The following is a 25478-nucleotide window of genomic DNA, read 5'->3' on the forward strand; positions in this document are numbered from 1 at the left end:
GGCCGCGCCTCGGGGGTGGGGTGAGGGCGTGGGCCCGGGACCTGGGGCCGCCAGGCCTAACCTCGACCTCGGCCGAGCGGGTTCCACCCGGCCGCGAGCCCTCTCTCCCCGTCCCCGCCTGGCGCCCGGCGCGGGCGGCTCGCAGCGGCGGGGCCCGCAGGCGGCCATGGCGGCGGGCGCGGGGGCCAGGCCGGCGCCGCGCTGGCTGCGGGCGCTGGCGGAGCCGCTGAGCGCGGCGCAGCTGCGGCGGCTGGAGGAGCACCGCTACAGCGCCGCGGGGGTCTCGGTGCTGGAGCCGCCGCTGCAGCGCTACTGGGCCTGGCTGCTCCAGTGGGTCCCGCTGTGGCTCGCCCCCAACTCCATCACCCTGCTGGGCCTCGCCATCAACCTGCTCACCACGCTCCTGCTCATCGCCTACTGCCCCACGGCCACCGAGGAGGTAGGCGCGCCCCCGGGGGCCTCCCCGTCTTGGCGGCGGAAGGATCCCTCAACTGCTGTCCCGGAGTCCCGCGTCCCTCGCCGGCACCGCCCCGGCTGCAGGCGCCAGGGGAGCGGGAGACCCCCGCGTGGCTGAGCCTCCCGGGGCGGCGGAGGGCGGACCCCGTCACTTCCCCCGCGCCGCGCCCGCCCCGAGCCTCCCCGGCTGCCTAGAGGCTGTCACGCCGCCACCCCGGTCCCGCGTCCGCCCCGAGCCTTCCCCCGGCGGCGCGGCGGAGGGGCTGTCAAGGTCACTGCGAGCCAGGGGCCCGCTGCCGGCCGCCCCGCCGCCCCACGCCACGCTGTGGGCTCGGCGAGCGGTGGGTTGCTTGACACACACTGGGGACTGACACCACCATCCCGGCCGGCCCGGCACCGGGGCTTGTGGTCAGTCAGGTAGGTCATCCGAGATGCCCTTTGGACACCGACAGGCGTGTGTTTCTCAAGGTTGAGCTAGTGATCCTGAAATGAACCCCCAGAAAGGGGCCTCCCGAACGAATATCGGTAGCTTTCATCAAAGAGAAGTTACTCTTCTCAGCGGTAACAACTTCCTCTTTGCTTCGTGGACTTTTTCATCAAACACCAACGAAGGTAGTAGCGAGGTGATAATCCTTTTCATCACGACCCAGGGAGCATGAAAGCCAGTGGGTTTTATGAACAACAGGTCGTTGACCTGTGTCCCAAATAAGAGTAAATAATGTGGGCTTGACAACTGTTCATCAGTAGCACCCCTTGGGCTGAGGTTGGAGGGCTTTGGAGGCAGGGGGTGGGGGTGGGGGTGGGGGACTTCTTCTATAGCTTTGTGGAGCGCAGGGATAAAGGCTACATTGCACTTTCTGTGACATTGTCTTCTTGTCTTTGCCCTCCAAATAGTGAAGTCCCTTTATAATCATATTTGAACGTAGGTCTTGTGGGAGAACTAATGTGATTTGAGGTTGGGTAACATGAATACAGTGGAAACATCTCCTGTCCTCCATATATACATCCGTTTAAAAAAATAATAATTAGTGGCCCCTACATTTTTTCCCCACTTTGAATGCTTTTTTTTTTAGAGAAACATTGGCCATAGAAGTAATACATAGTGATTTAAAATAACCCCCCCACACACACAAAAAAATCAAAATTAAAATAATCCACACAAAATTAAAATACAGTCTTATGAAAAGTGCAAACTCATGTTATAGACTTGATGTATCAGTTGGACTTAGTAATGCCGCAGTTGTGCAGTTATTGCCTTGGTTGCATAAGGCTTTTTAAAAATTTATCTTTGTTGTTGAAAGTGTTACAGCTGTCCCCTTTTTTTCTCCCATTGACTTCCTCAACCCCACTCCTGCTTTAGAGGGAAACCAAAGAATTTATATGCATATATGCATAGCCCATGAACAGACAATATAGCATGGGGAAGGCCTGGGGAGGGAGCCTACATTTTTAAACAGATTTTGCTGACTGATAGTTATGTTTATTATAGATGATTTCTTGGCAGACATTCCTGTTGTTACTCATTTCCATCTTTTTTGAAAAAAGTAAGTTGCTTTAGTTTTTGGCTAGAATGAGGAAGACGTAGGTTCTACTATGGCTCTCCCACATCAAGAAGAGAACGCTGGTCTGTTGCCCAGGTATAAAATAGAAAGCTCTACCTGCCAAACCAAGTTCACGAGGCTACAGGGAGGACCCAGATAAATCACATGCAGATAAACGTAAAAAGTTACAACTTGCTCAACAAATTAAAAGTATTACTGTTATTAAAAATGTCCTGAAAATATATAATAAAATGTAGTTCTTCTTGGGCTTAGATTTGGCCCAACAGTATTTGGATGTTTCTGATATTTGCCAGTTAGATTGTGAACTTTTCAATATTGTTATTAATTTAAGCACCATTAGTTGAGCACTTAGAAAGAACAGGGCATACAAACAAGTCCAAGAGATTCTGTTTAGGGATGTAAGGGGGAGGGGAGTGAAGGAAGAGGTCAAAGTATAATAATTAAGTTTTAGTCTCAGCCTCTTTTAAAAAAGGGGGGCAATTTAAGAAAAAGTAAAAAAGAAATCAGAATGATCTAAAAAGGGAGGTAAGGGCTAAGATGAAAGCAAGAAGAGTTTCTAAAATATGTCAATAGATCCTGCACATGCTTCTAAGTGGCTGAAGCCGTGAGGAGAAACACCTTTGCAGGATCCACATGGCCTGTTTGATGATTCCAGCAGCAACATGAAAGAAAAGCGTGGTTTGCTTTCAGATCACAGAGCTAGTAAATGACTGGTCCAGGCAGGATTCTGATCTAAGTCGGTCTGACACCAAAGTTTATATATTTTTTACATATACTACCACCTTATCTGGAGTTCCTGCCTTTTTCTATATGGTATGTAGGAAAAATACCTTGTATCTTATCCAATATTTATCAGGTATGTAAAGTGCTTTCACATCCATTGTTGCATTTGTGTCTTATATCAACCCAAGGATGTTGGCAAATTTTTTCCTTCCTAAAATAGTCTTTTCCACCATTTTAATAATTCCTTCTGTCTATTCATCTTGAAGTAACAGTAGTACAGTATTTTTAGTAAGAGGAAATTGAGGCCCAGAGGGTTAAGTGACTTTAATCTGACTTGGAACTTGTTTTCTTATGCTTAGACTTGAGAATTCTTCGTGCTTTTTCAGGAAAAACACGTAAGGATTGCTTCCATAAGCAGGGGTCCTCAAACTTTTTAAACAGGGGGCCAGTTCACTGTCCCTCAGACCGTTGGAGGGCCAGACCATAGTTTAAAAAAAAAAACTATGAACAAATTCCTATGCGCACTGTGGGCCCGGGACGAGTCGGCTGCTAAGCAGGACAGGCAGCGGCACCTGGCAGGCTGGATAAATGTCCTCAGCGGGCTGCATGTGGCCCGCGGGCCGTAGTTTGAGGATGCCTGCATAAAGGATCAGGAAAAACACATAAGTGTTTTTGATTTAGAGGTGTAGGCTTATCTACCCATATCCTATATAATAAAAGCCTAATATGCAAATGGTGGAACAACCAGCAGCACGACCAGTCGCTATGATGCACACTGACCACCAGGGGGCAGATGCTCAATGCAGGAACTGCCCCCAGCCCACAGACTCCAGGGCAGCCAAGATGGGTGCCATCAAGGGCCTCCTGATCACCCCTCAGAGGGAGGCGACTGGTGGTGGCGGTGGGGGACGGGGCTGGCGAGCAGGTGGCGCCAGGCTGGCCAAGGCAGGTGCCAGCAGGGGGCCCCCTCGATCATCCCTCTGGTTGCCCCACAGATCAGCCCTGATCACCGGCCAGGCCTAGGGACCCTACTCGTGCATGCATTTTCTGCACTGGGCCTCTACTAGGAAATAATCCTATTCATAGAGGATTATATGTATGTAATGCAGACTACATATCTATATTAATAAGATTTGATCTATTTATTAACTAGTGTGTTAGTTTCTAGGACATGACTGGGGGATGAAAGGAAATTAATAGGGAAAAGTTAATGCAAGTACTCTGAATTGCATTTCACACCACCATTTCTGTTAAGGAACTTTCCACTCCAGCCAAATGGAACAGCAAGGCTTTGTCTCCTTGTCCCTCTCTTTTCTCCTTCCTCTTCCTTTCTCCTGTCCCACTGCCATCTTTTTTTTTTTTTTTTAATTTATTGATTTTTTACAGCGAGGAAGGGAGAGGGATAGAGAGTTAGAAACATCGATGAGAGAGAAACATCGATCAGCTGCCTCCTGCACACCCCCTACTGGGGATGTGCCCGCAACCAAGGTACATGCCCATGACCGGAATCGAACCCGGGACCCTTGAGTCCGCAGGCTAACGCTCTATCCACTGAGCCAAACTGGTTAGGGCCCCACTGCCATCTTTTAATGCCCATTTCTAACACTAACTCCTGATGACCAGGATCCCAAACCTGAAAGTTATGCTTCACCACAGGACTTTGTTCTCCATTTGGGGAGCCTTTTTTTCTGCCACAGGCCATTTGGGTATTTATAACATCATTCTCGGGCCACATAGAATTATTAACTTAAAAATTAGCCTGTAATATTTGGTCAAACATTTAATTTACTTCCCTCTAATGCCTTGGCAGGGCCAACCTGAACGATATCGTGGACCTTAGGTTATGTGTGTCTTTACTAGCAGGACAACCTGCCAAATTTTAAATTCAGACAGCGATTGCTCATTTGTCCATTCTCCACAGCACAGTGCCTTACATAAAGCAAGAGGCTTGGTAAAAATATTGGCTGAATTATTGACCGAATAAATGAGATAACAAAATGTAATTGGGAGATCATGTTTGTCCAACCTTATCCAGTTTTATTGGGTCTTAAATACTTAGCAGTTGTTTGGCCAAGGTAATTTTACCAAGAGTAAGCAGGAGTTGGGGCGAATAGAGAAAACAAGAACTGAATTGCCTCCTCCTTACTTTGATGAAGCAGTTCTATCAACACTGTCCGGTCCTTGGCCCCCATTCCTTGGCTGCCTGATCCTACGTAGGATCATAGACCCCTAGCGTTTGAAAGGCCTTAGGGCTTATTTAATGTGAGTCCTACATTTGCAGATGAGAAAACTCAGTGATTGGAATCTAGTTTTTCAAACTCCAGCCTAGTAGCAGTTATCTACCACAAAACCCTCATACACCTGTTTTTGACTCCTATAAACTGTGGCTCCATTGTTTAAGTGGATTTGAGTAAATGTTTTTGCTCTATCTGTTCGGTCTGTGTGTATAATATATAAATCCATGTCGGTGTCTCTGTTAAGAGTGTGTTTATAGCAGATGGGTGCCTAGCATAGAGCTAGGTCAAAGGGCACTGAACAATTTCTTTTGTTTATGATAGAAAGTTGAATCGAAAAGCAAGTATATGTGAGAAAGTCAGAAAGACCCTAAGAAATGTTTTATTCCCTGTCTTAATAATTTAGGTTATAGTTGCCTTTGCACTATAAAGGGTTATTTGTTGGGGGAATAAGAAAAGGCAATAATCTGTAGATTCCTTTTCAGTTTTTGTATAGGTTTGGTTTTTTTGAAATCTAGTCTATTTCCTTTTTTATCCAGCTCAATAACTTATCAAGTATCATTTATAAATCATTAATAAATGATTAAGGCAGGACTCTTGTAAGGGATTGGCCTCTCCTTCTACCGTAAAATAAAGTATAAACGCCGAACTTTCAGGAGGTGGAAGGTCTAGAAGCACGGCAGGTCCTTGAGTGAGGCATGCAGGCACTCAGGCCTCAGAATGTACGCAGGCAGGTGTACCACCTTGAGAATAAATTGTGCCACAGCCTGGTCCCAGCCCTGTCTGGAAGGAACTTCTGCAGGTGATGTGGAAGGAGCTTTGCCGTGGGGTTTGCCCCTTGATTCCTGTGGTTTTCCTGCACTAGATTCCCAAGGACTAAGCTGTTTCTCCTTGAGAATTCTGGTTCAAGTGTGGCTAAAACATGGCATTGTAGTGTATGGAAAGAGCTTTAAGTCACACTCCCTGTGTATTCGACCTGGGCATAAGGCTCTGGCCACTTGGAGTTTGTGAAGTTATAAATCCCGGGCAGATGTTAGAGCACCAGGTACAGTTGACTTTGATGATAGATCTGACCCCGGGGGTTCTCTTCATGCCCCTCTTCCTTCCTGTTCCCCGTAGCACTATGGGAGTCTGGCATTTTCAACAAGAACTCTAGTAAGTACTAGAGTTGGTATTTAAAAATAAATAAAGGACTTTTCACACAAAATAGAAAAAGAAGCCTACCTTTCAAAGTACAGAGAAAGCCCCTGTAGCCCTGACGTGCTGGTTAACAACTGCGTTCTCTGGCTGGCTTCCTTCCCCAGCTTGGAACCTGCCTCACTTCCTGAGAATGGGTGTGCCCTTCTCAAATGCTGGCCCCTAACCAGAGCTGAGGCCAAAGGTCCCTGTTGAAACCAGGTAGCCCCCAGGGCCCTTCCTGAGTGGCTTGAGAATGGTGTTACCCTTCCTGACACCCAAGGCCTCTGGAGCCTCCCTCTGTAAACAAGAAAGTGTCCCATGCAGCGCAGGTGAATGTCTCAACTGTATCACAGGCACGTGATGTGGTTAGAGCGGGCAGTCTGTTAGAAACTCCAAGAATTTTTCTTTTTTTAATTTAATAAATCTTTATTGTTCAGATTATTACAATTGTTCCTCTTTTTTCCCTTATAGCTCCCCTCCACCCGGTTCCCACCCCACCCTCTGCCCTTACCCCCCACCCCACTGTCCTCATCCATAGGTGTACGATTTTTGTCCAGTCTCTTCCCGTACCCCCCCGCCCACCCCTTTCCCCCCAAGAATTGTCAGTCCACTCCCTTTCTATGCCCCTGATTCTATTACAGTCAGCAGTTTATTCTGTTCATCAGATTTTTTTATTCACTTGATTTTTAGAGTCACTTATTGATAGATATGTATTTGTTGTTCATAATTTTTATCTTTACCTTTTTCTTCTTCTTCCTCTTCTTAAAGAATACCTTTCAACATTTCATATAATACTGGTTTGGTGGTGATGAACTCCTTTAGCTTTTTCTTATCTGTGAAGCTCTTTATCTGCCCTTCATTTCTGAATGATAGCTTTGCTGGGTAGAGTAATCTTGGTTGTAGGTTCTTGCTATTCATCACTTTGAATATTTCTTGCCACTCCTGTCTGGCCTGCATAGTTTCTGTTGAGAAATCCGCTGACAGTCGTATGGGTGCTCCCTTGTAAGTAACTAACTGTTTTTCTCTTGTTGCTTTTAATATTCTCTCTTTGTCTTTTGCTCTTGGCAATTTAATTATGATGTGTCTTGGCGTGGTCCTCTTTGGATTCCTTTTGTTTGGGGTTCTCTGCGCTTCCTGGACTTGTAAGTCTATTTCTTTCACCAGGTGGGGGAAGTTTTCTGTCATTATTTCTTCAAATAGGTTTTCAGTATCTTGCTCTCTCTCTTCTTCTGACGCCCCCATAATTCGGATGTTGGTATGCTTGAAGTTGTCCCAGAGGCTCCTTACACTATCTTCATATTTTTGGACTCTTTTTTCTTTTCCAGTTGAGTGTTTTTTGCTTCTTTGTATTTCAAATCTTTGACTTGATTCTTGCGATCCTTTAGTCTGCTGTTAGATCTCTGTATAATATTTTTTATTTCAGTTAGTGTATGCTTAATTTCTAGTTGGTCCTTTTTCATATCCTCGAGGGTCTCGCTAAATTTATCAGCCTTTTTAGAAAATTCTTGAAAAACCTTATAACTATGGTTTTGAACTCTATATCCAGTCGTTTGCTTTCCTCCATTTCTTTCATTTGTGATCTGTTTCTTTATCTCTGCATTTTGGCTGCTTCCCTGAGTTGATAAAGTGGCTTTGTGTGGTAGGTGTCCTTAGGACCCAGTGGCTCAGACTCCCCAGTTACCTGAGGTGGACACTCTTGGTGCACCCCTTTGTGGACTGTGTGCACAGTCTTGTTGTAGTTAAGTCTTGATTGTTGTTGGTATCACTGGGAGGAATTGACCTCCAGGCCAATTGGCTGTGAGGATCAACTATGTCTATGATGGGAGAACTTCTGTGCTGGAGACACCCTTATGGGAGAAGACTTGAAATCGCCTCTGTGCTCAGCTTGAATGGGGCGGAGTCTCGGGGCAGAGCAGACAGCATTGGTTTCCCGTCAGCCCTGCCCTAAGAGGCCCCTGTGTCTCAGTGTCCCATGGTAATCGCTGCAAGCACCTCTGAGAGAAAGCCGCCCTCGAGTTCTGCCCGCTGCCAGACAGTCCAGTTTCTCCCCGAATGAGTCTGGGTCCCCAGAGTCTCATCCGGAACTGGAGTTCAGTGCAGTCGGGAGCTTTTGTCTCCCTCCCGCTTGAGAAAGCCAGCCGCATACTCAGTTGCCCGCCCTCTCCGTGCGTGCGCTTCGGTTCCTCTGCCTTCCATAGTTCCTCTAGTCTCAGTGTGCTTTTCTCTTTCCTTCTAGTTGTAGAATTTCCACTCAGCCAGCCTTCCTGTGTTTCTGGATGATGTCCATTTTGTCTTTTAGCTGTAGTTTTGAAATGGTTTTGCGAGGCATCAGTTTAGGTGTTTACCTATGCCGCCATCTTGGTTTCCCATAGAATGCTTTCTTCCTCCAAGAATTTTTTCTGCAAAAAATCACTAGAATCACTCCACTAGGATCATAGTCCTCCTTTGACACCACACCAGTATTACATTTTTTCACACATGCAAGATCTGTCTTAACAGTTTTCTTTCTTCCTACCTGTTACAAATGCAGTTTCTATTTTTATGGAGAGAGTAGTCAGTTGACGTTTTGGATCATTGAAATGTCCCTGTTAGCAGCTGACCCAGTCGTTACTGGTTATGCAATATCTTGTATATCTGTCAACTATACCCAAGGTTATTTAAAGCCAAGAGGCCTTTTTTTTTTTTTAAGTATAAAAATTCATATAAATGAGCATTGTATAGTTCCAGTATTTCCTAAATTTTAATTTGCGAAGATTTGCTTTTTGTGTATTACCTCTACTATTTTTTATTTACTATTTTTCTTGCATCAACTTACATTTTTTAAAGACTTAGGCTCATTGTAAGCCTTTTAGTAACCATATTAAATTTTTCCAAAATACACTAAAATAAAGTAAATATTGAAATGAAAAATTTACCTGTGAAGCACCTAAAATTATCTTATGCAGGTAGTATCAGTAATAACAGTTACAATAAATAATGAAAATTTACTGAGCTCCTTCTGTTACCGGTCAGGGAACCTGTCCCTGAGCAGGTCTGCCTAGGGCCAGCTTGTATTGTGTGGGTTCTTTGTGCAGAAGAGATTTCACAGTATGAGTCCAGGTGACTAGGAGGGTCTGTTTATTAAAGCTGGGGACCGTAAAACAACGAAGGGCTTAGCACAGAAGAAACAACAGGAGAGCCTAGGTGGGACTGCTTTGGTTCCTAAAACTGTTACAGGAAACAAATGAGCTGACGCAGGGCTGCTTTGGCTCACTGAGTAGTCAAAAGAGAAAAGAAAGCCTTAGAGACAGTTTGGGGGGTAAGCCTGGGACAAGCTGCTGCTGACCACTGCTCCCCTGGGGAGCCTTAGAGTTTAGGACAGTGGTCGGCAAACTGCGGCTTACGAGCCACATGTGGCTCTTTGGCCCCTTGAGTGTGGCTCTTCCACAAAATACCACGGCCTGGGCGAGTCTATTTTGAAGAAGTGGCGTTAGAAGAAGTTTAAGTTTAAGAAATTTGGCTCTCAAAAGAAATTTCATTCGTTGTACTGTTGATATTTGGCTCTGTTGACTAATGAATTTGCCGACCACTGGTTTAGGAGATGCTCGCCTGAGAGGGAAGAAATGTGATGCGTGCTCCTAGGAGGGAGAGCTTGAGCTGGGTCCTTTTTTTTAAAAAATATATTTTATTGATTTTTTACAGAGAGGAAGGGAGAGGGATAGAGAGTTAGAAACATCGATCAGCTGCCTCCTGCACACTCCCTACTGGGTATGTGCCCGCAACCAAGGTACATGCCCTCGACCCGAATCGAACCTGGGACCCTTCAGTCCACAGGCCGACGCTCTATCCACTGAGCCAAACAGGTTAGGGCTGGGTCCTTTGTCTTAAGGGCTTTATTCTCTCGTTTGCAGGCGGGAATCTTAGGGGAGGTCTCAGGGAAGGTCTCAGCAGCATATTCATCAGTTTTCCAGATGTGCTCTTTCAGGGTCTCTGCTGATTGGTCAGTACCAGGGCCCGGGTTCATTGGTCATTGCAGCTGGTCCTGGCTTCGACCACCTCCTTTTGCCGCTTTTCTGGAGCTGAAATACAACTGAGGCCTAGATGTTATCTCTAGGGAGGTGACCTTCTGTATGTAGCTGTAAATTGCTCCGCCAGTGTGTTCAGCCTTCTGTCTTGGTTTCCCCATTCCACTTGCAAAGGAATTTTTCTAGCTTACTATCTTGCCTCATTTCTATATGCCAGGTACTTTTCTAAGTGCCTTATATGTAATTACCTGAGCACCTTCCTCTTCTCCCATGCTCTGCCTCACAAATTCTAGCTGCCTTGACTGTCCTAAACTATGCTACGTTTCTCCTCAACACTGCAAGATCACTAGGCACTGTTCAGGTCCCCCATTCCTTTACTATGGTAGAAACTGCCTCTAGGCCATAAGCTGTGGCTCACCTCATTTGTTTCCCTTCTACAGGGATCACATCCTGTATTGCCTGCAATGTCTGAAAGCTGGTGCTTCATTTATTTTATTGCTTTTCTTGTTTTGTGAGGTTGGAGAGTAAATCCAATCCCCTGATACTCCATCCTGAATAGAAGCAGGGGTCTGTAATCCATCTTTGTTTGAATAATGTCAAATCTAGTGCCATATATGAATAGTATTGAAAGAATCAAAATCAAGTCCTAATCCTTGCTCGGTGATTTAACTTTGTGCTTCTCACAATATGGGCTTCTGAGACCTTCTACCCTGATGACTTAGAGCAGTGGTCGGCAAAGTGCGGCTCGCGAGCCACATGCGGCTCTTTGGCCCTGTGAGTGTGGCTCTTCCACAAAATACCACGGCCTGGGCGAGTCTATTTTGAAGAAGTGGCATTAGAAGAAGTTTAAGTTTAAAAAATTTGGCTCTCAAAAGAAATTTCAATCGTTGTACTGTTGATAGGCTCTGTTGACTAATGAGTTTGCCGACCACTGACTTAGAGCAACTCACTTGATTTCTCATTTTCACTTTTACCTGTAGAAGGAAGATTATGAATCTTCTTTATAACACACAGAGGTGATATTAAGTATGAACACAAGAAAATGTGTCGATTGGCTTAGATTGAGCTATTGTCAAACAGAAGCTAGCTTACTGTCACTCGTTATTATTTATTATAATAGCCTTTATTATTTACATTTACTTCTAGGCACCATACTGGACATACCTATTATGTGCACTCGGGCTCTTTATCTACCAGTCACTGGATGCTATTGATGGGAAACAAGCCAGAAGAACAAATTCTTGTTCTCCTTTAGGAGAACTTTTTGACCATGGTTGTGACTCTCTTTCCACGGGTAAATTAACTAAAGTTGGGTTTGTTTTTTTAATAATGACTTAAACACGAAATGAGCTGTTTGAATGGTTTGTTTATTTATTTATTTATTTATTTATTTATTTATTTATTTATTTATTTATTTATTTTTGGATAGGTGTACTTATGGGAGCAATTTTTGCACAGTGTATTTTAAAAGTATCTTCAAGTGTTTATTTTGTTTAGTGTACTTTATTTTAATGCCAAGATTATGTTCCTTAAAATTCTATTGCTAAATAGTAGATGGCGATTTTTTTCATTAATTATTTCTAACTCGTAATGGTTCTTAAACCTTGTTTCTTTCAGTATTGATGGCAGTTGGAGCTTCAATTGCTGTGCGCTTAGGAACTCATCATGATTGGTTGTTTTTCTGCTGTTTTATTGGAATGTTCTTATTTTATTGTGCTCATTGGCAGACTTATGTTTCGGGTGTGTTGAGGTTTGGAAAGTAAGTATGTATTTTAAGTTGTACATTTAAAAATATTACCGAATTTATTTTCACCGTCTGTTATAGTTCATATATATGTAATAAGGGGAACAAAGCTTCAATCAGGAATTTAAATGATCTTTTAACTTATTGGAGCACCTATAAATGTTCTATCTTAATTTAAATCTTTTAGGTATTCTGCAGGTTATAAATAGTTACATATTTGATAATAACTTTATTTTCTCTCTTCCAATTTATTAGCCCAAACTTATATTAGACAGGAGAAGGAAAAAATAAGGGACCCGAATAATATAGAAAAAGGACTCATGATCGATGCTCAGTAAATATTAGTTCCTTTCCCCCTTTTTCTCCACAAAGTACCAAACATTTTATTATTATGTTTTCCTTTTCCAACTATCTTGATTATTTCTCCATGAAGCCTGGAGGCCACTGATCTTACTAATACCTGCATGTCACTATTCATATTTTCCTTAATATTCAGTTCACCTTTCCTCCTAACTGTCCCCCAAATAACTTAGTTGTGTTTTCTTTCATTTCTGTTTTTTGTTGTTGTTGCTTTTTATCATCTAACCCTTACATTTTTTATATTTGCAGAGCATTAAGTATTCCTTTAGCATAGAGACTCCGAGGAATCTAAGTGGAGATGTAAAGTAGGTTCACAGATATAAAAATCTGGAACTCAGAAAAGAAGATGGGGATTTAGAGGTCATTAGCATATAGATGATAGTCTTTTTTTTTTTTTTTTTTTTAAATATATTTTATTGATATTTCACAGAGAGGAAGGGAGAGGGATAGAGAGCTAGAAACATCGATGAGAGAGAAACATCGATCAGCTGCCTCCTGCACACCCCCCACTGGGGATATGCCCGCAACCAAGGTACATGCCCTTGACCGGAACCGAACCCGGGACCTTTCAGTCCGCAGGCCGACGCTCTATCCACTGAGCCAAACCGGTTTCGGCTAGATGATAGTCTTAAGTACAGAGAGAATTGTTCAGAGACTCTAAAAGGAGAAAAGATGGAATTCTGGAAGTAATAGCATTTAAGATGTGGAAGAAGAAGTTGTCTAGGAAGGAGCCCGAGAAGAGCTTCCAGCAAGTTAGGAGAATCAGGAAAGAGAATGGAATAAATAAAGCCATAGCAAAGCATTTCAAGAGGGAATGATCAGCATTTTAAATAGTGTAGAGAAGTTATGCAAGATAATAACTGAAATGTATTCCTTAGTTTTGGCAAATTGAAAGTCACTATTTACCTTAAGTAATTTTAGTAGAATGGCGCCAAAAATCAGACTAGAGTGGATTATGCAGCAACTCTGAGGACAGGAGGAAATTAGAAATGTACTACTTTTCAGTTAACCTGTTTATGGAGCAAAGAAGAGAAGAGTTGATAGCTTCAGGGGGTAACGATTAGAGACTGATATTAGCTGGTTTTTAGGGGTTGTTTTTTTATACAAGAAATTGAAGCACATTTATATATTAAGAGGAAAATATTTGTGCGGGGGGGAAAAAAGGGAATTCTTAGTAACTTAATAAGGAAAACTATTGGAATTTTCCCTGCTTCTTAAGTTAAATTGACTTGAGAGTGTTTAAGAATTTGTCTTAAATTATCTGTTGTTTTTATATTTTATAATTTTTTCTGATTATGGGAGTAATTGTTGTAAAAAAATCAAACTTTACAGAAGTACATAAAATAGAAAGTAAAAAGTCTTCTGCAATCTCAGTGGAAACCATTATTAGCAATTTTATATATGCTATAGAGTTGTCCTCTTTATGCATATATTTACCTGTATGTGAGCATATGTTGTTTTATAGGTATGTTTTTTACTTAACCGTGTAGTCAGCTGATAATTCAGTGATGGAACTAAAGGTAAAAATAAACTAAGCCTATAGCTATTTTTACATCTTTGATATTTACTATATGGTTAACCTTTACATACAGAAATTTTATTTACAAATATCTTTTCTGTTCTTTATCCTTCCTCTTTAGAGTGGATGTAAATGAAATTCAAGTAGGTTTAATGGTCATCTTTGTATTGTCTACATTTGGAGGAGCAACAATGTGGGACTATACGGTAAAACTTAATGTTTATATTTATTTTTAAGTACTTTTTAAATATTTAGGAAAAATATGCATTGTTAATTTTCTTCAGAAATCCTTGGCATTGTGCTTAATATTCATTGCATTTCTTAACTTTCTCCTTTTGTTTTATAATTTTTTTTATCCTACATACCTTATTATGATATTTTCCTTTATGCAGGAATATATTAGCACAGAGAATAAAACAATCCCACTTCCCTAATACAAACTTAAACACTAGTTGAACTGCCTTTTTCAGGCCAAAATTTATCTCATAAAATAGATGTTTAGAAGAGTAAATTCAATAAAATATTTTACATTTGAAACTTGTCCCTCAATATTAGGAGAGAAATGTTGCTAATTTGCATTTTTTATCATCTATAATGAGGTGAAGTTTCCCATATTAAGGAGTATTTTCATTTTCTGCTTGGTTGGTAACCTCAGTATTTTTATCAAAACTGACTCTCAAAGCCACTGTCATAAATTTACGCTTTGCAAAGGAAGAAACTAGAAAGAAACAAATTATTGTGTCTCTACAACCTAAGTTCACAATACTGGCTGACTCACAACCTCATTCCCATAGAGTTAAGAAGAAGGATAATATCAATAGCCAACAACTAACGTTTATTCAACACTTATGTTCCTAAACATTTTACTATCATTGTTTCACCTGATCCTCAGAACAATCCTATAAAATCAATATCATTAATCTGTTTTATAAATGTTTTAGAATAATTAAGTAATTGGTCCAAGAACACATAGCTAATGAGATCTGGAGCTAGAAATTAATTCCAAACTCTATGTTTTTAGTCACTAAGCTACATTATACATCCAGTGAAAATAGTACGAGATACAAAACTAAACATACTCCTACCATAAGATCCCTTAGAATTTATCCAAATAAGTTGAAAAGTTATCCACACAAAAACCTGAACACAGATGTTTATAGCAGCTTTATTTATAATTTCCAATACATGGATGCAACCAAGATGTCCTTCAGTAGGTAAATGGATAAACCATGGTACATCCAGACAATGAAATATTAATTACTATTAAAAAGAAAAAGCTACCAAGCTATGAAAAGACATGGAGAAACTTTAACTGTATATTACTTAGTAGAAGAAGCCAATCTGAAAAGGCTATTTATTATATGACTCCAACTATATGACATTCGGGAAAAGGCAGAGGATGAAGGTTAGTGATTGCCAGAGTTTAGGGGGAGGAGGGTTAAGTAGACAAAGCACAGACTTTTTATAAGGCAGTGAAACTACTCTGTATGATGTAATGCTGGAGGCACTGGGACCTATGGAGACTCTGTGTACTTTCCGTACAATTTTGCTGTGAACCTAAAATTGCCCTAAAAGGTAATCCTATTAAAAATAGTAATAGGAGACTTCTCTGTGACATTTCGTTTCAGAATTGGCTAATTATAGTTTATATCACTAGGATCAGAAATAGACTTTGAGCATATTTTCAAGTAGTGGTACATTCCCTGAGACATTCATATTTCTTCTCATCATGTAAGATTAAATAATAGAATAAAGCATATGCTACTAGAGGAATGTGATGTGTTTTAGATGGTAGCTGTTCTGCTAGTACCCATAAGAAGGTGAATGTGGACCTAGAGGCAGTTAGGCATCTCTGGTCATTGAGTCGGACATAGTTGTCTTAAATTTGGAATTCTGATATAGTGTTTTTTTTTAAAAATATATATTTTATTGATTTTTTACAGAGAGGAAGGGAGAGGGATAGAGAGCTAGAAACATCGATGAGAGAGAAACATCGATCAGTTGCCTCCTGCACACCTCCCACTAGGGATGTGCCCGCAATCAAGGTACATGCCCTTGACCGGAATCGAACCCGGGACCTTTCAGTGCGCAGGCTGACACTCTATCCATTGAGCCAAACCAGCTAGGGCCTGATTTAGTTTTAATGGGGAAGAATGTAACTTCATCTTAAAATTATTTCATTCACTGTTTTGACAATACTATAGGAAGAAAGCACATCTGCTTATTCTCACCAGTAAGGATATTTATTTTAGATGTAAATTTTCTAAATTAATTGTTAATCTATAATTTACACAAATTTTGGGACAATATTTCAAAGTCTATTTTCAGAACACAACAGCCTACAGCTTTTGGCAATTCATTGTTACTGTTTTTAAATCCTTTGCTGCCATTGGAAGTTTTCTTGAACAGCATTTGACCAACAGGTAAATATACTGCTAGAGATTTAATCCTGGATCTTAACTACACAAAATTTTTGCATGGACACACATCATGATTGTCACATTCATGATGCAGATTATGGTGTCTGACTTTCCTGTGATTTACTAAGTCCAAGTGACCTATCCTTTTTCATTCATTTAAGTCAGATGAAGGTTTATGAGATTAAATTATGTAAATAGACTTAGCTGAGTTTGGTGGATTCGTTTTTCACGTAATGAATAAAACCATTAAAAGAGAAGTTACTACTTCAGGCTATCTTCCAGAAGTTAAGGTTTGAGTAAAAGGAAAATGATAACTTATTGTACAGGACCATATTGTAATGTTTCTTTATTATTTAATAGGAAAATACATTCTGTTTTCTTAATGATGTTTCTTTCCTCTACCCCTCAAGATACCCATTCTAGAAGTAAAATTGAAGATCTTCCCAGTTCTTGGAGTTGTAGGTGGAGCAATTTTTTCCTGTTCAAATTATTTCCATGTTATCCTCCATGGTGGAGTTGGCAAGAATGGATCCACTATAGCAGTAAGACATTAATTTCATAATCATGTAGTATTAATTTTATGCTAGATTTACTTATCAACAGCTACAGAGATACTAAACATATGCTGAAGTTCAAGAATGGGGAAGGGAACTAAATATCTTAAAGGATTCTTTTTAGGTATATAATACAAACGCATTTTTAAAACAGGTTAGAAAGCACTTTTCCTCCTCGTAGCCTTTTTGAATAGACATTCCTGGCATTTCATTTACTCATCTACTGTTTCATTACTGTACGTAATTAAGAGTTGCCATTTGTTGTCTTGCATTTTGTGCCTTACACTAATAAGGAGAGGAGAGGAGAAAAGGTAGAGACTGAGTTCCTGATTGAATGGCGAGAAAGCTGCCAGGGGTCATTGTTTCACATATGGGGTACTTATTACCAGCGAAGTATATTTCACTGAAATATATATTTTTAAACTATTCTATTTTAAAAGGTAAAATATTTTAACCTTAATTCTTAAACTGAGTGGATAGACCTGGTGCTTTATGTTCTTTACATTTTGCTCATGCTCTAATACTTTTGTATTTATTTATATTTGTTTCTTCAAACGTCTTTAATACTTTATATGAGCGTCAGAATTCCTGCCAAGCTTTTAAATAAATATAACACAGTATCTGTTTCTTAAAAAACATATTGTAATCTTCAAGGTTCTTGAACATAAGGATATGAATACTTATTCCAGTGATGCCATCTTTTATCAAAAATGTTTTTTAGGAGCCCTCGCTGGTTTGGCTCAATCGATAGAGCGTCGGCCTGCGGACTGAAAGGTCCCAGGTTCGATTCCGGCCCAGGGCACATGCCTGGGTTGCGGGCTCGATCCCCAGTAGGGGGCGTGCAGGAGGCAGCCAATCAATGATTCTCTTTCATCATTGATGTTTCTCTCTCTCCCTCTCCTTTCCTCTCTAAAATCAATAAAATATATTTAAAAAAAAATGTTTTTGGAATGTCTTTTTAGAATTACTTTAAGCTGTAACTCATTCTCGTTAATTTCTTTGGTGCTATAGTTCAATTTTTCTGTTCTTTAAAGGTGGATTTGATTTTGAAAAAAAAGTCATTTGGAGCTAGGTCTAATAAATAAGAGGAATAATAAACATAAAATACAGCATTTCATTTTTAAAAAGTCTTATCCTCTTAAATGACTTATGAATTGGCTTTCAGGACAATTTCAAAAGAATCCACATAATTCGTAAATTATCAATCTTTTAAAATATATTTTATATACATAATTCAAAAGCAAAGTATAAAACTCATTTAAATACATAAGTTCTGTTATATTGGGAAAAATTAATTTGATGTTTTTTGAGGTGTTTTGTCTGTTGACCTCAGTACAGTACTGTGCATAGGTGCTTAGGAAGACCAGTTGCTTGACCATGGGTGACAAAATAGAGCACTAGCTGGAACATGAGTCCTACTAAAGAAAATATGATTTAGTAAGGATCAGTGTCCACTTCATAGAATGTTTTACTAAGAAATAATTGATGACTGTTTGAAGGAAGACAAGAAATCAAATATTAGGGCTAAGAAGTAGTTGATTTTAAACTCTTAAACTGGTGGTTTTCCAACTTTTTTAGCAGCAGATTTTCTTGAATAAAATCTCCTGAACCATCTATACTAATAGCCTAGGTGGTGTCACACCTTCACGTCGTCACAAGATGGCTGTCACAAGATGGCCACGCGCACAGCCGAGGCAGGGCCCGGCAGCCACTCCACACAGTGAGGCCTGGGACTCGGTGTGGCATGGAGGAGGCCCAGCGTCTCTGCCGCCTCGCATGGAGGAGGCAGGTCCTGGTGGAGGAGGCGGGTCGCGGCAGGGGAGGGCAGTTGTGGGCAATCAGGCCAGCAGGGGAGGGCAGTTGTGGGCAATCAGGCTAGCGGAGGAGGGCAGTTGGGGGCAATCAGGCTAGCGGAGGAGGGCAGTTGGGGGCAATCAGGCTAGCGGAAGAGGGCAGTTGGGGGCGATCAGGACTGCAGGGGAGCAGTTAGGTGTCAATCAGGCCAGCAGGGGAGTGGTTAGGGGGCGATCAGGCTGGCAGGAAGAAGTGGTTAGGGGCAATCAGGCAGGCAGGCAAGCGGTTAGGAGCAAGCAGTCCTGGATTGTGAGAGGGATGTCCAACTGCCGGACAAGAATCGGGCCTAAACCAGCAGTCAGACATCCCCCTAGGGGTCCCAGATTGGAGAGGGTGCAGGCTGGGCTGAGGGACAACTCCCCTTCCCCCCCATGCATGAATTTCGTGCACCAGGCCTCTAGTAATACAGATAAAAAGCACTCTTTTATTAGTCTAAATTTTTATGTTATTACTACATAGTATAATCTTATTATATATGGTTTTGTAGTATTATTACTATAATTTTGTAGTAAGTTATAACATGTAAACTTAAAGAAGAATAAGTCTGTTTTAATGAACACATTTAAATTGGTGGTTATAGATTTACTAAGTCTTAAGACCAAATTTATTTCAATATTTTGTTTAGGATAAGCAATGCTGAGAGAATCCTGATTCACAAAGATAAAAATGGAATGAGGCCCTGGCCGGCTTGGCTCCGTGGATGGAGCAGTGGCCTGCGGACTGAGGGGTCCCAGGTTCAATTCCGGCCAAGGGCACATGCCTGGGTTGCGGGCTCGATCTCCGGTGGGGGTCGTGCAGGAAGCAGCCGATCAGTGATTCTCTGTCATCATTGATGTTTTTCTCTCTCTCTCATTCTCCCTTCCTCTCTGAAATCAATAAAGAAATATATTTTAAAAAAATGGAATGGGTTGGATTTTACGGTGTTATGTAAGAGTGCATTTTCAGTCTAAATACAAAAAAAGGGGGAGGAGGGGTTTGGTATTGAGAGAAACTGAGGCAGATATTTCTGGACAAAAATATGTTAACTTTGCAGTCCAAGAATTGATGACCTTTAGCGTAGTAAAAGTTGGTATAGAATAAATTATATTATTTTTTAGTGTTTATTAGTATCAAACATCTGTAGCACTGAATCTTTGTAACCCTAGAGTTCTGTGAAAGTTTGAAAAGCACAGCTAATGCTTGTGTACTCACTGTTCTTTAGGTTTCTAGTTCCTAAAAAATAGATGCTCAGAAAATGCAATGTAATCAATAGTGTTAAAATGTGATGCTGATTTTCTGCTTTATCCATTAGGGCACCAGTGTCTTGTCACCTGGACTTCACATAGGAATAATTATTATACCGGCAATAATGATCTATAAAAAGTCAGCAACTAATGTGTTTGAAAAGCATCCTTGTCTTTATACGCTAATGTTTGGATGTGTCTTTGCTAAAGTCTCACAAAAATTGGTGGTAAGAAATTATTTTATGATTTACTATATAATAATCTACTTGGTCCTCAAACTCAGAGCTGGAAACTATTTCATACAATGGGTATTGTGTGTGTGTGTGGTGTTATCATCACAAAATGTAGGTATCTATTTGTCCTCCAAGTACAATTGTGAATGAGTTAATGTTATATTTAGGGAAACAGACTCTTTACTGTATAGTAAGTTCTTTTATTTGTTTAGCTATAATTATCAATTATAACTTTCTGATATCAAGAAATTTAAATACTGGAAACTTTAATAAGCTACCGAGTCATCAATCATGAATTTAAGAAATTTTAGATTCAGTATTTCCATATCAAATGTGAGATTAATTGATGTCTTTATCCTTATTTGTCTTAATAGTGAATTAAAGTTATAATCAATTCTGTTCTGCAAGTAAAAGCTAAAATGTTTAAAATTTAATAATAAAACTATTTTGTTTACTTTTTTATAGATAGCTCACATGACTAAAAGTGAACTGTATCTTCAAGACACTGCCTTTTTGGGCCCAGGTCTTTTATTTTTAGACCAGTACTTTAATAATTTTGTAGACGAATATGTTGTTCTATGGATAGCAATGGTAAGTTCTTTTCTGCTAATATTTTATTTTTAACAGATGTCAGATAACACTATGCTTAAGAGTCATTTCAGTGAAATATCAGGTAGTCTTATACCATATTTTTGTAAAATTACTTATTTAAAGCTGTGAATTGTTTTTATTGAGTATAGAAACAGCCTACATATCTGGAGATCTTGCTTCCAACAACCCAAATTTTTAAAAATACAACTGTTTACTTAAAAATAACTATATCTTTCTCCTCCCCCAAAAAATAGTACAAAGATACCAAAAATGACTTTACTCGGCCAAAGGACTGTAGCACTTATTATTGTCTTTTACTTAATCAAGCTCATTAGAATTAATCAAAGCTTATGGCAAGTAACAGGTAAATTAGATGGAGGTCGTGTTAGCAAAGGCGAGCACTTATTGCATTAAAAACTGTCAGCTAATATTGAGGAAATGAAACAAAACAGACAGTATTACCAAGTACCAGATTGGGGATCATTTTCTAGTAGAAGTAAGCAACCCTATATATGGCCCTCGAGGATAGTGCGTAATTTATATTCATCATGATGTCTCATCAAGCAAATGTTAAATTCTCATTGATTACATCCTGCTTAAGAAAGTGATGGATAATATATAGCAGTAGTTTCAAAATATTATTATCCAAAATGATTATATAGAATTATGATACTTAAGAGAGAAGCTTCAGCCATCAAAGAAAAAGAAAATCATTGTTGGTAACAAAAATGGATAAAGGAATTATTTTCTTATTTTATTGAGACAACTTTATGGTAGATCTTTAATTATGGTGGTTTCGAACAATTCTGCTATATTTTCCCCGACCTCTGGACCTCACTTGCCTTCACCAAATTTTTAGTGATATATAAACACATATTAAAGTGTGCTAAAAGAAACCCTGCAGTGAATCTTTTGATAATTTGAATCAACTCACCCTATTTGTTAGATTTAGGCACTAAAAAACTGTATCTGTTCTGTGTGGAGTACCACATCTGATGATCCTTTATACTAGGTTCTGGAGTAAATTAATAATATTCATTCATGGTTCATGCAAAGGTTTTCCATTCTTCAAATGGTGGTGAGATCCTTGAAAGTTTTTCAGGCAGTATTCTAAAAAGTATTTGCAAATCAGAATAATTTCCTTTAATTTGCTGTCCACTTTAAATACTTTTAGAGCTCTAAAACAGTATACATTTAAGAAATGGATGATTATTCAAAATATCTGAGAATTCAAAGTAGGGTTTCTTTTAGTGAACTTACATATTACCAAATGGAATTAACTTAAAATATCAGGTTAAAAACTCAAGTACCTATTTTGTAATGAGTGAGTTGACCTGGTTTACACTGATGGTGATTATGGTGAGGAAGTCAAATTCAAAACACTTTTGCCCTTTGGCATCCTTAGAGAAAAGGTTCTTGCTTCAGAGAGAAAAGGGTCACATGGAGCTTTTCAAGTAAATGATAGGGGGATTTACCTCTCATAGGTGAGAATTCCCTCTCTACCAACAGAGCTGTGAAGCTCCTTTTTCTGAAAGGAAGCATCTGCCTCTAGTCTCTGGGAAAGTTTTTAAATAGTGTGTTTTCCTCATTTTTTTATACAACACAATTTTGTATATGCCTCCCCTTAACTATGGTATCTTTTCCAGGCCTTTATGTCCTCCTTTGTCCACACAAGGGACATCTACCTCACTTCCATGGGCCTTTACTTTCTTACAGCTAGTCTTAAAGGAGTAAGGAGTAAGAAACGTCTGTGATGGAATGATTTTGTTATAACTGATAGCCCCTTCTAGTAGAAATTTGTAGCTTAGTTGCACAGCAGATAATTGAAAGAATGTGAAGACTTCCATTCTATTACTTTCCAGCTTTTGTGTTTTAGTCTAGGCCTTTACCACTGTGCCTCAGATTCTATAACTGTGAAATACCTTGCATGTTCTAGAGGACTATATGAGGTTCAAATATGAAGTATATTGAAATACTCTAAAATGCATTTTTGTTGAATTTTCAGTTAAGTTCAAGATTGGGGAGGGGGGGCAGGCAGAAAAATAGCTGCTGCTTCAGAAAAGATAGACCATAATCTATTTTATATTTTCTTTTTTGCTCTAAAGGTCATTTCTTCATTTGATATGATTATGTACTTTAGTGCTTTGTGCCTGCAAATTTCAAGACACCTTCATCTAAATATCTTCAAGATTTCATGTCATCAAGCACCTGAACAGGTTCACAAGCATATTGACTAATAACCCAAGGAAAAAAGAAGCAGTTAGGGGAACCTAGGAGTGAAGGAAATCCCCTTTTGCAGGAGGCTAGTATACTATCAAATAAGGTTATATTTGAATATAAAACATTAAGTCCTGTAAATTCCATTATGTCTATTTCAGTTGTGAAGTCCTCATTGTGTATCAACATTTTTTACCACAGATAACCAGAGTAATACAAATGTATAAATTAGAAATAAAACTAAAGAAAGAAATTTAAATTTTCTAGGTACACGAAAGTGAACCACTTTATAGTTCTAAATAGCAGTCTCTGTCTCAAATTCTTACACTCAGGATTTTCATAGCCAAATGATTACATAAAAATTCAGAAATTCAAGGATTTTAGCCACGTTGAAGATGATGCTACTTTGCTAAAAATTGGTGCATTCATAATACTGCATAAGTGCATGGATTATAATACTGTATTTACTAAGAATGATGTATGATTTTTTATTAGTCATTTTCAAAAGAGGCATGTTAACCGCTATCATATAAAATGAAATACATGCTTTAGTATACCAACTAGAATTTAAAAGGGCTATTAGAATTTTCTATAATTTGTATTAAGTAAAAGCAATTTGTCTTATTAGTTCAGAAAAACAAATGAATCTTTATAGTGAGGGCAACTTGTTTCTTGATATTCTGAGTTAAAATTTCATTGTCACAGAAAGGTGGGCATTAAACATCCCCTTTTATTAAAAGTAAAATAGTACTTAAAATACAGTTGATTTAAGAAAATTAGTCATTTATGAAAACATGGCAAAAATATCTTCCCTTTAGAATACTAGCCAAAGTTACTACAACTACACATTTCATTTGAGGTAAAAGGGGATAACATAAGTATTAGTTACACAACCACTAAGTGCACTATGTGCTGATTCTTATCTTTCTACTCTCATTTCAAAGTATTTATAGTGTTCACTATGAATAGTAGAACTATCACCAGGCTCTTTGGTGATCCAAATCCTCAGACTCTCTCCCCTCTTATCCTACTTACACTTTTATCCCACATTTCTGTAGACCATAAGCCATAGGATGAAATAAAAAAAAAATAAAGGAGTAATGAACATGTACTATATCTTAAGAAAAAGACAATGAAAAAAGTGAAAGTTGATATTCCTTAAAAGGAAAAAGTATATACTTACGTGAATTAAGGACACAGAAAACACTCCACGGTACTTATTCTGTCTCTGTAACACTGGGTTAACTCAAATAAGGACCTTATTAGACATTTGAATAGTACCTAAGATTTATATTCCAAAATATACTTTGGCTTACAAGGGAACACCTCTACAAAATGTAAAAATTTAGGAAGCAAATTGTCCCCCTAATGTCAGGTAGACTATTGTTAATGGTAGACTAATTTCTTCCTATATAAGTTATCACAGAAAAAGAGAATCCCCATGGATTTGTTTTTTAAAACTTTGAAAACCTTAAAAGTAAGATAAGAGTGGGTTATGCGGTGGGGGAGAATTAGAATTTAAAATATTGAAAAACAGGAGAAAATCACTTCTAATGGACATATTGGGGGGGCGGGTATTTTTTGTTTTGAATGATTCAATGAAAGTAGTTTGAGCAAAAAATAGTAAGTTTAACTGATACTTAAAACAAATGGTGGAACAATTTGTTTATTAAATCAAGTGTTTCATATATTTTGTTTTTAAAATACACATTTTAAAAGACAAGGTATATAAATTAACTGTTCAAGTTTGGAAATGAATGTAAAATCAAACTTCCATATATTTAATCAGTACTACAAGTATGTGCCATTTAATTTCAGACCAAGCTCAATTAAATGGCATTTTATTGTCTTTGTGGAAATGACATTCACAAATCTGTATTTTTTAAAACAGATATTTATATCTTGTTCAATCACTTTAATGGTTTTTAGTGGTTTTATTCCACAACACAAATTTAAGTTGCTTTTAATACATTTTATAAGTCAATAGATTTTTCTTTTGAAATCTTATCATTGGAATTGGCTATGTAAGTTAATGACTTTATACAAAAGGATGTACATATAAAAATAGATTTTTTTTCTTAAAGAGTAACAATGTAACCTACAATACTTGTGCTTTCTACTTTTTGGGACTGATACAGATACACTGAAGCCAAAACTTGAAATTAGATCATCTTTATTATTAAGTTAATTGACAAGTGTCATAAAAATTCACTATTACTATTAAAAGGCAGAAAGCTTATACATACAATTTAGGAATTGCTGCTACTCACATAACTGTTTAGATTTTATTTGGAGGTTAACAAAGAGGAGGCTTGCACTTAAGCTAATGAGTAACACAGTGTAATATTTGAAAATACAATTTTTAAACCACTCTAAAAATATATATGCCTCTTAGCTAATGTTATAATTGTATCATATTACTTAGGTTCAAGTTCTTCCTTCAAAGAGCCATCAGAGTAACATGGACTGAAGAGACTTTCGAACAATTGCCATCTCCTGCTGCTGCTGTTCATGAAAGGAGATATTAAACATTTGTTTAATTTTTAGATAAGTGTTAACCAATTTCAACAAATAAAACATTTTAATGCTTAAAACATATTAATTC

General features: G+C 39.0%; 1 protein-coding gene across 2 annotated transcripts; it reads left to right on the forward strand.

Moving 5' to 3' along the window:
* The first annotated feature begins 12 nt into the window (after positions 1–12).
* CHPT1 (choline phosphotransferase 1) lies at positions 13–25471 on the forward strand. 2 transcript variants are annotated; one of them, XM_080658557.1, is made up of 9 exons: positions 13–439; positions 11305–11452; positions 11776–11917; positions 13903–13987; positions 16612–16743; positions 19901–20059; positions 20531–20656; positions 22762–22872; positions 25299–25471. In XM_080658557.1, exons 1-9 carry the CDS (start codon positions 167–169, stop codon positions 25341–25343), a joined length of 1221 nt encoding a protein of 406 aa, XP_080514683.1. In that variant the 5' UTR covers positions 13–166; the 3' UTR covers positions 25344–25471. The 2 variants fall into 2 exon arrangements, 1 of the variants encoding a protein (XP_080514683.1); XR_013960063.1 differs by having other exon boundaries at positions 34–439; positions 22762–22958.
* Positions 25472–25478: the final 7 nt, after the last annotated feature.

This window comes from Plecotus auritus (assembly GCF_963455305.1).
Source record: "Plecotus auritus genome assembly, chromosome: 3".
In the NCBI taxonomy this organism is placed as follows: domain Eukaryota; kingdom Metazoa; phylum Chordata; class Mammalia; order Chiroptera; family Vespertilionidae; genus Plecotus; species Plecotus auritus.